Genomic DNA, 10,836 nt, shown 5'->3' on the forward strand with positions numbered 1-10,836 from the left:
ATACTTCTACAATCTTGTTTATATCTGCTGGACTTAGAGCAGGTACGCGTAATATAAAAGGGAGATGCAACTCCAAAGATGAGAAATGTTACTTAGCAGACATTGGATACTTCTAACATTTCTACTTTGTATTTCAAAAACTATCTACATGTTTGCATTATTTACAAGACATTTTCTGGTATGCTACAAGCTCTAGGTGGAGTCCCCGTCCTTAACACTATAAGGGGACGATAAAAAAGTAGATAGCAACAAAACACTCAGGGGACAACAGCCAAATAACTGATTTCCTATATGATATTTTCCCATGAAGAGATAGACCTTATCCTACATATGCCACCCACAGAAAACTTCCTGGTCAGTGACGGAGTTAACTTTTGCTGTACAAGTTAAAAGGCGCAGAGGTCTCTCTCTCATCAATCGATTTTTCTAAATTTTCGCTGGTGGTGCACATCTTTTGTATCCACCCACTGCACAAGTGAATAATCATTTGGAATGAAAATGATGAAGTATTAAAGTTACTGAGAATTTTTGATAATAAGTCTAATGCACAAATACTGGAACCAAGCAAGTTCTAAAAGGAAAGGAGCAAACACAACCCAACCACTACACCATAATGAGAAACGGACATCCTCCAAAAAGGTAACAGAATTTTACCATTTGATAAGATGTAATAGCAAATATGATTAACAAGACTTGAAATGATGTAAACTTACTGTGATTTGTGTTCCAGATGTTGGTGGACTACGGCCACGTTCTGCAGGCTGAGACCTTTTCCCAGGCTGGGATAATCTTTGGATAAAATCACTCATATGATTATAGATACTGCAAATAAAATGCTTAAGATTCAATCCACCAATCCAAAAGGTGAGTAGGTGCATCCCACGAAAAATTCAACATAAACAGTTAAAAATTATTAGTATTTCAGAGTTGTAATAGACCAACAAATCTTTATCGGGATGCACGGAAACAGGACAGGTTTTCACTTATTTTTCGCTCTGTGCTGTAATCCAAGTCTTTTTGATAGAGCCTATAATGTACAAACACTAGCAGTCAGGTTACATAAAGGGGTGATAAGTAGCACATAGTTTTGCTGATTAACACATTTTCTTGGCCATTTAGATATTTAGTCCACCATAAGGAGGCCAATCAGACCCATCCCATACAGCCTAACTATATTTTTCTATGTTAAATACCATGCCATCCATCCTAATTCAAAATCTAACTCCCATCCTGTCGGTTGCAAATGCTACATGGCAGCAGGCAATGAGTTAATTTGGGAAGTACCCATAGAAAATGATATTCTCAAAGAGAGACCAGCAAAATAGAAAACCATACCTTAGCCGGTGTCTGTTGCAGGCTGTGAAAAATGCAACAAAACCATAGAGAATACTTCGAAGAGCTTTGAAAATCTGTAAAAGTCAAAACTCAGAAGAAACTTATTAGCACAAGAACTCTTAATAATTCTCAGACTAGGATTAAATGGCCACAAGTGAGCTACCTGAGAGAAAAGGTCATTCCAAAGAGAACGCCATATGGATACGGATACTGCGCTGGATGTCACTGTAGTCTCCACCTGAGAAGTGACTCGAACTATGCTACTCACGAACAGCCATGAATCCATGATCACTTCATATATAGAAGTACATAAAAAGCCCAGAAGGCTAGAAAAACCAAAGACCAGGCGAATTGGAGCATATGCTACTTCCCACAGAATCCAGAAGATGGGATACAATAAACAAGTCACTGCAGTTGAGAAAAAATCAGATGAGAAAAAAGAGCCTCATACAGACAGTATCAATTTTAAATTCATAAACCACATTTTAAGCAAAAGAATTGGGATCATATTCTGCAGTTGCACATATACTTACCAAGATTCCAAACAAACGATGTGGTATACCAGAGAGGTAGTAACAAAATCTCAATGGTTTTTCCCACCAGAGAATAAGAAGACCAGACTGTAAACCATATTACAGAAAAGAAATCTTCCATAATTTGTGCACACATAGTCGTGTAAGGAAGGAAGAATCCCACAAACTCAACAAGTGGACCTGCCATTGGCTGCGTGAGAACGGAGAAAAATGATCGAGTAGTACGCATTGTCATGAGGAACCACCTGAAGGCCTTCTGAAAATTGTGCAGAAATAGCATGGTCCCCAAGTACTGAATTCTTGATACCATTTCCCATGTTTCAATCCAATCAAACAGTGGACCAAACAAACTAGAGGCTGTCGCTTTGAGTACAGGTACATTTTTGTATAGATCATAAAATCCAATTAGAACAGTAACCACAGAGATTATGACATATAAAAATCTTGCTAGAGGGCACATCCATGGGCGATATATATGGCAAAATACTGGATAGGACTGGAGAAATATGACCCATGAAGGAAGCCCAGCTTCAAGTAGTCTAAGAAGCCGTAAGTCCGAAAGAATGATGTCTCTTAGTTTGAAAGGAAAATCGCGATGATTAAACCGAAACAAAAGCAAAACATCCTTGTACTGGGAGGCTTCAACTACTTCAGAAGTACTTCTGTCAGAGGGATCACCATGTAGTTGTGATTCAATAGTTTCAGAAAAGGGCTCCTCAGAGAGCATATCAACATTGAATCGCTTACTGATAGACTTCAAAAGTTTTCTTCTCTTATGAGCTCCATCAAGTGGAGTTGGTGTATGCAGAGATATTTCACCATTTTCTGTTGCAGGGTACATACTGAAACTTCTCATTGAACGGCAAGGAGATTCATCATCGTCACTTGAATTGGCAGAAGAAATATCACTGTCAGCAACATCAGAAGTCTCCCGAAAAATGTCTTGAGAATCATAAAATACCTCTCCTGTAAAAGTTCACCGCAAAATACATGTAAGAATTTCGCATGCCTACAGAGGAGTTCATCAAGTAATAACATATGAGGAAATGAACTTACAGCAGATTAGATGGGTTTTTGCGAATATTTGGACCAAATATTTGTTTAATGAAAGCGGATTAGAACAAGTTCTATGGAAAGTAGCAATCACTATTACTGAGTGAGAAATTTTCATTTCTAGTAGGACGGTCAACGAAAGTTCTCTTTTTCCAAAATGCCAGTGGTATTTTGCACTCTCTATCCCAAGATAATCAGTGGTTTTCCATTCACTATATAACTCTGTCTAGTTCCTCTGACCAAGGAAAAATGGTTCATTTCTTATAGGCACACTTTAAGAAACAAAGAAGTGGATCTCTACATGCATAAACCATAGCAAAGAAAAATGGGAGAAGAGCTGAAGTCATCAGTGGCCGTATATAGGACCAGGTAACTATTTTATTGAATCAAATAAAGAAGCATAGTATCAAATACCATGTGAATAAAGGATACCTATAGTAGATTCCAAACACACTTTCAGGAGATGATGTTCTGTGGGAGTCCCAGAAAACCATGACGACATGCATTTAGCAGCTTGTGCTACACTATCAAATTCCCATCTTTTCATGAACTTTGTTTCTATGGCAAGTGATGTATCTGTCTGCCCAAGAGTTTAAAATAAGTTAGCAGCATACATTTAAAAGGTCAAACAACCAAAAGGAAGTGACTTATACCTGAAGCTCATTGAAATAATTTATACCACGCACATCACTCCACGCAACTTCAAACACAATGAACCCATACAAGGTCCTATGTAATTTGCTATTCAAAATTAAAGAGTTTCTCAATTTCTTTACAGGTAATAATTCCCTCCTCTTGGACAATGTTGCAGCATCAAGAAAGGGAAACCATCTTCTGACGTTTTCTGATTCACTCGTGCTTAATTCTGGACTAGATTTTATATCCATTATATCTCCATTCTCTTTCTTCTGCTTCCTCCCTCTGGTATTTGCAAAGGGAGATAACCTGGACTGCATTTGGAAAACCAAAATTCCTAGTTACATACAGAAAAGAGAAAAAGGAAAATAGGGAAATGATGCACTACCAACCTTGGTAACCATCAATTGCCATAAGTGTGCAGGTTTAGAGACAAGATCTCTAAGCCATGGACGGTTGTCCACCAAGATATATAATCTCTTACTCTCAGGAGCAAGGAAAACGTGAAGATGTGAAAGATAGGACTGCAAGTCCCTGTAAAATATAAAAGCAGTATCTAAATATTAAGACAACTAAAAAGATAAATTGTTGACTAATGGTTTATAGCAACTTACATAAAATTTAGAACTTAATATAAATTTTAACTGCTATATCAAAATCTCCTAAGATACCAATTCTGCTAATGAACATTAAGTCACCAACATGATTTTTTATTTGCCCAGCCACACAATAAGCATAAACGGAGCTAGCATACGTCTTATGGATTCATCCAAACCCAATAGCTTTGGCTCGGGACTGTGTGTGTTAAAAAATCCACTTTAAATTACAGATTGCAAACCTAGTAAATGAAATGCGCAGAATTAGAACCCCAAACTTGAACCTACAATGCTCAAATCGTGGATTTTCACTCTAGTAATAATACAACCTCTCCTAACCCTTTTAACTTCATTCGGAGAGCCTATCATATGGTAACTTCAAGCAGCTTCCTCAATGATGCAAACACATTCTACCTAAAGTCAAATTCTCAATATGAATCTGTTGATAGAATAAAGCCTGAAGTTCCTTTTGAAACGAAGTAGTTCAAAGTCTTCAGGCTGGTTTTGGGTCTATAACAATGCAAAAAACCATTTACATTAAAAAATAAAATGAGGAAGTCCTCTTTGTTTTCGATTGTTTGTTTTCCTCATCGATACCCGGCATGAACTAACTTGCCTCATTAAAGTCCAAAAAAGACCTGTCTTTCACAACATATATCCTGCCAATTTAATGCAAGTTGAACTCTTAACAAACTCCTCCAACTTCCCACAAACTCACCAAAAAGTTTTTGTAATCCCAAATGAGTGGCTGATGAGCAGAATAAGTTATTCATGGTAGAAAACCAGAAATCATCAAGTAGCAGGTAATGAAAATTCAAGATTTATCTTCCACAACTTTGCTCCTTAGCTCCACTTAATTAACAAACAAAAGAGTAGCAAGAACCAGAGAATTAGCATATATTTGTTTCAATGCAACAAAGTTCCAATATTTTTCCAAGATTTATTGGTATATCTACAGGCAATAAACAAAGACAAGTAACAGGAACCAAAAAAGTTCCCAGCACACAGAAACATCACAAATTAAAACAAACCCAACCAAAATTTACATATACAGAGAAAGAAACAAAGAAATACAGAATTCGATACAATTCAACACTAAAAAGAGAAGAATTTGTTACCCGATTTGCAAACTAGTCAAGGGAAAGACACATTTGCCATAATCAATGCTCCCCATGAACCCCTCTTCAAATTCGCACCACCAATCACTACTCCATCAAAATCCAAAAAAAAAAACCAACAAATTAAAACAGCCCACATGCTCAAATTCCTAAAAAAAAAACAAAAAAAATCGAATTTGAGAAGAAACAAAAAGTTATAAAATTCCAATTACCAGAATGAATAAAAATGGGATCAAGGAAATTCCATGAAAAATTCAACTCAGCCAACAACACAGAAGAAGAAGAAGAAAAACTCAGGTCTGAAAATAAAAATTCACCACAGCGCTTCTTCATAACACAAAGAGATAGATATAGCCGAATGAAGAAGCGTGTCAAAAGCGATCAGTAACCATAAACACCCCACAGGACCATCGAAAAAACAAAAAAGAAAATCACAGCAGTATGTCAGTGATTGAAAAAGACTAAATGCAACCAACCCCTTTTTATACAGAGATGAAATGAATTAATCTATAGAATTGGGATTTGTGAATTGCATTTAAGAAGATTGTGTGAATATTGGGAAACTGAGAGAAATTTGAAAAGAAGATTGCTTTGCAGAGAAGGTAGAAATGGTGGCAAACAGAGGAATTGGACACGTTTTTGACGAAAATTGAATGAAGGAAGGAAGAAGAGACATTTAATTGGAGGTTATCTTTTCAGTTGGTTTTGGGGAAAGGAAAAAAAAAAAAAAATGAATTTGGAATATTTATTGCGATGACGACGGATGTCTAAAATCGAATCGAAAATAAAATTAAATCGTAAATCAAGTCAAAAAGCTTGATTAGTGATTTGGTTTAATTTGTTTTGATAATTAAAAAAATTCGATTATACTTGAGTTGAGTTTGTTTGATTTTAACTAAAAGAAGTCAACTCAGACCAAATCAACATAATATTATATGTATATAATTTTTAAAATTTATTTTATATATATAAATTATTCACTTTGATATAATTTCTTATATTTTTTCATAATTTTTATCTTTAACATATTATTTTGAGTTTTTGAGATTTGAAATTTTGAATGGTCCAATAAAAATTATAGTCAATAGATATTAGTAATTCTAACAAAACTCTAATCAAAATCAAATCACTACTAATATTAACAAAAATAAATTGATTCAACACTAAGAATGACAATAAAGTTGAATATTTGTTCTTTAGTTTTACACTGACCTAGGCATTTAAAATACATGACCTAATTTTATTTTTGTTTAATGTTTAATCATGTAATTAGAATTTACTAGACTTATTTTAGCATGATTCATTACTTTTAAGTTATGATGATTTTCATCATGACTTATTAATTTGTAACATCTATTTTATGCAATTTCATTATTATTTTTTATTGAATATTTTATTGTCATCATTCATTTTATATTTTGTGTTATTTTTTTATTCTTAAGAAATACCTTAATTAACTGTATTTTGATAGAATTTAGAAAATATTTAGAACATAAGTTAATTATATATTTATATAAATACATCATCAAAAAAATTCGAACCAACGTGATCATGTAGACCAAAAAATTAAGGGGTATAATGGTAAAGATTGTCGTATAGGGAAAAGGGGTAAATGTAAATGTGTTTCCGTCTCGCGCCAGCATTGTCATTGTCATAGCAGGAAGCCAGCAAAGTCTGCACTTTCTAAAAATCACTTCCTGATTTTGATAGGAGTTAGGGATCTAGTTTCTTCCTTGCAAAGTTGTCAAATTTTAAGTATTTTATTACATTAATGAAAAATATATTTAAAAGAATTGTTAAAAATATATATAAGGAAGGTATGCGATACGAAGGAGGTCCATGCGATTGAGTGAAACGTAAGGGGAGGTTTCTGGAATTATCTCTTATTATGAGTAAAAACTTGCTCTTGTTTTAATAAATGTACGTTCATTATACTATTGGCTCACAAATTACACGGGAAATGTAAGCTACACTAGACAAGTGATGTGCGATAAGCTCATGCCTGAATAGCAGAAACAGAGGCTGAATTCGATCTCAAGTCTTCTATTATCAACAGGATACCGAACACACCCTATATATATTATACTTATCAACATTAAGAAAAACGGTTGGAGACTTAAGTGAGTAGCAAAGCAAAGTTTGGAGAAAAAGATAATAATATATGAAAGATGTGAGCACAAGGAAAAACACAACAACGATGTGGTTCGTGTGCATGAAAGATGGGAATGTGTTGTCCATATTCTAGGGATTTCTATACAACTAATCAAACTTTTTTTTAGTTGATATAATAGTTGTGACCTAAATTATTGAATGAATGACTATTTAATTAATTATTTTATTCGACTATGTGATTTCGATTCAATTTATTTCTATATATATCTGTCTCTCGGTTTGTTAAGCTATTGTTACTTTTTTTCCTTTTCGGATTCCAGTTGTGTATTTACGTGTGAGAAATTGAGAATTACATAAGGTTGCAAATAATTTTTGAAAAAGAAAACTTCTTAATTCTAAGTTTTTGTTTAAATTTTTGGATAACCGTCTCATATAAGCAGTGGATTCAATGGAATAATTACATCTTCATGATTTTATTTTAATTGTGGTTTTTCATGTTTGATATTAGTTGAGGAAATTCAATTAATTCGCATAAGAGACTCTAATGAGAAAATGTTTTTTTATCAAGATTATTTTTATTCGTAAGGATTAAACTTATAATCTCATAAGTATTAAAGAAGAAAATTAGTTTTATTTACTTTGGTTAACATATATGCACATGCTCTTTTTCTCTTTATTCAACACAGTAAGAATTTACAAGTTGTTACTTCTTCGATTCATTTTTACTTATTAACATTAGTTTGACTTGGTACATATTGTGAATCAAGTTAGCTCTATAAAGGTCTATGAATTAGAATTCACTATAAGAAATTGGTGAATTACATGGGAATTTTTCTGGGGCTTAGTATGAAAATTTGCAGGAAAATTTTCTGCGAATTTTCATACTAATCCCTAAGAAAATCCTCATGTAATTCACACTTTTCCTGTAGTGGAAGTGGTGAATGAGATAGGGCCAAGTAAAATATTGGAGTGTTTTATTTGGGATCCAGGCCCAATTAGCATTTGGTTAAAAGGAAGAATGAGTTTGAAAGAAGGGTTTATGCATATTGAAGAAAATATTTGTCCTCTTCTCTTCTTCTAGAGTCTAAGTTCCTCATCTCCATTCTTATCTCTATCTTTAGTTACTTGTTATTTCAATATTTCCATTGTAATTTGGTAGTTTGATTATTGCAATTAGAATCTTAAAGTTGTAATAGTGTTCCAGTGCTCTTATTAATATAGTGAGGATTTCGATTTGTTACAGCACACCCCTTAAAAAATAATAAATAATAGATGTAATATTATTAAATTATTTTTTGACTTTATTAAATTTAATACTTTGAAAAATGTACTAGATGATAAATAGTATTTAATAGTAAGGGTAAAATAGACACAAAAGGTTATCTCTTGATTTTACAAACTTGACAAGAATTGTTCAACAACTATTTTTAAAATAGTAGACAACTATTGTTACACGGAGAGAATATTTATTAAAAATTATAATAAATGACAATTTAATAATATAAGTCATTAAATATAATAAATTCAACATGGTTAATAATAAGGGTCAAATTGAGAATTAAATAATAAATTATTTCTTATTTCTTTAATCTAAATAAGAAAAAATAGATTTATTTTTAGTAATGTAACAGTAATGGATAAGTTAAAAGTAAACGATGAGAGGACTTTACAAGTTTGAAATTGTCCTATCATTTTATTTTTCTTTATGTGCGAATTAAATCATCCTTAGATATACGTGCATTGAATTATTCTAAGATGAGTAATGTTACACATGGTGCATGGAATCTTTTTTTTAGGCAAAGAGTAATTAATTGATTCAATAATTTAATTAGTTAATAATGGATGCCGTTGGAGATATCCCAATATAGTTACGCTTCCACTTCAATAGGATAAAACTTATACTTTTCGTCTTATATTAGTCGATCACTTTTTATTTTGTTATATTCGATAGTGAATGCTAACTAAATCGCCAATAATGGTGAGACAATATTTAATTCCATTACTTTAAAAACTCTACTATAACTCAACAGAAAATAAAGGTATACTCTAAGAAAAGGTACACCTAAAAGAAAGATCAAGTTTTGTTTTATATAGTTTTAAAGTTTTAATATAGTATTTTTCTTTTTATATATATATAATCATTTTGTTACAATACATTATACATTTGCTTCTTTAATCAGAGTTTCAAATTATATAATTTGACGTTGCTTTTGGCCGACGTCTTTAATAATATAATAGGAGTATTATTAGTATTAATAATACTAACTTTGTTTTAAGAATTAATTAATCTGTCAGTGCATTTATAGTCCGTGATTGTCATAATGATTAACCTTAGCGTGCGATAAAAATAAATTTACACTACTAGATGAAATATTTGTTTACATAGCGGTTTCAATTTTTTTTTAAATAATTCCATAAATTTAGTAGATCGTTACCAGAGAAATTTAATATATTTAAAGGTTATAAAGTAAACTTTACAATACGATATGATATTACTAAGTCTTACCCTCTTTATTTCTTATTTAAGATTTTGACATGCCTATTTTTTAAAAATCATTTTAGAACATGAAGCGTAAGGATTATTTGGCTAAATTATTGTTATCTCCTTTTTTAGATGAATGATAATCTTAGTCAAACGGTCCTTAATTAATGTTTTTTTAAGAGAGATATTAATAAAAAAAATACAAAGTATTAATGTTTTCTTAAGAGAGATATTAATAAAAAAATACAAAAAAAAACTTTGGATGAAATAATTATATGCTTGAGCTAAATCGAATTCCGACCTTATGGAAATCTCAATGTAATAATCATTTAATTTTGCACACGACCACCCTTAGGATTTACTCCTACAGTTTACATTTGTTATATTTGAATTTGACATATCTATTAAAAACAATAATTATTGACATGACTATTTTATTACACAACTCCTATTAATTGATGTTTAGAATTAGATTTTAAAATAAATAATTAATGTTAAAAGTGAAATATAAAGAAAAAATTATATTTAAAATTAAAAATATGATAAGTAAAAGTGAACAGAGAAAATAACTGGATGAAATCTTGAAACATTCTTTGGTGGTAAGATGGAAGTAGTTTCCCATAAATATAGGATGCAATATTAATCGTGTGAACAAGTAATGGGGACATGGGGTAGGTACTAAATTTATTCCACTTTCAATGACAATTGAATTAATGTTACTTTGGCATAAAGTTTGATACTGGTAATTATTCCCTTTTTATGTCCATTTGAATATGTCTACGTTTTTCAGGTTGTAGAATTAATAGTTTTATTCAGTGTTCAGTATTTGTTTTAAACTTTTATATTGAAAAGTTTCATTTAAGGGTTAAGTTGTTGCCTATTAAAAATGAATTTATATTCATGATTTAAACTCGATGTCAAGGATGAATGATCGTTTATCACTCACTTTATCATAACCTTTAATAGTAATA

The 10,836-nt window shown here is 31.8% G+C and overlaps 1 protein-coding gene across 1 annotated transcript; it reads right to left on the bottom strand.

Moving 5' to 3' along the window:
- Positions 1-71: 71 nt before the first annotated feature.
- LOC125877094 (uncharacterized) lies at positions 72-5,952 on the bottom strand. Its single transcript, XM_049558411.1, has 10 exons — positions 5,484-5,952; positions 5,272-5,358; positions 3,950-4,091; positions 3,575-3,871; positions 3,354-3,501; positions 1,869-2,834; positions 1,499-1,743; positions 1,336-1,409; positions 714-822; positions 72-467 (listed from the first exon to the last, which is right to left on the bottom strand). Exons 2-10 carry the CDS (start codon positions 5,325-5,327, stop codon positions 414-416), a joined length of 2,091 nt encoding a protein of 696 aa, XP_049414368.1. The 5' UTR covers positions 5,328-5,358; positions 5,484-5,952; the 3' UTR covers positions 72-413.
- Positions 5,953-10,836: the final 4,884 nt, after the last annotated feature.

This window comes from Solanum stenotomum, chromosome 9 (assembly GCF_019186545.1).
Source record: "Solanum stenotomum isolate F172 chromosome 9, ASM1918654v1, whole genome shotgun sequence".
NCBI lineage: Eukaryota > Viridiplantae > Streptophyta > Magnoliopsida > Solanales > Solanaceae > Solanum > Solanum stenotomum.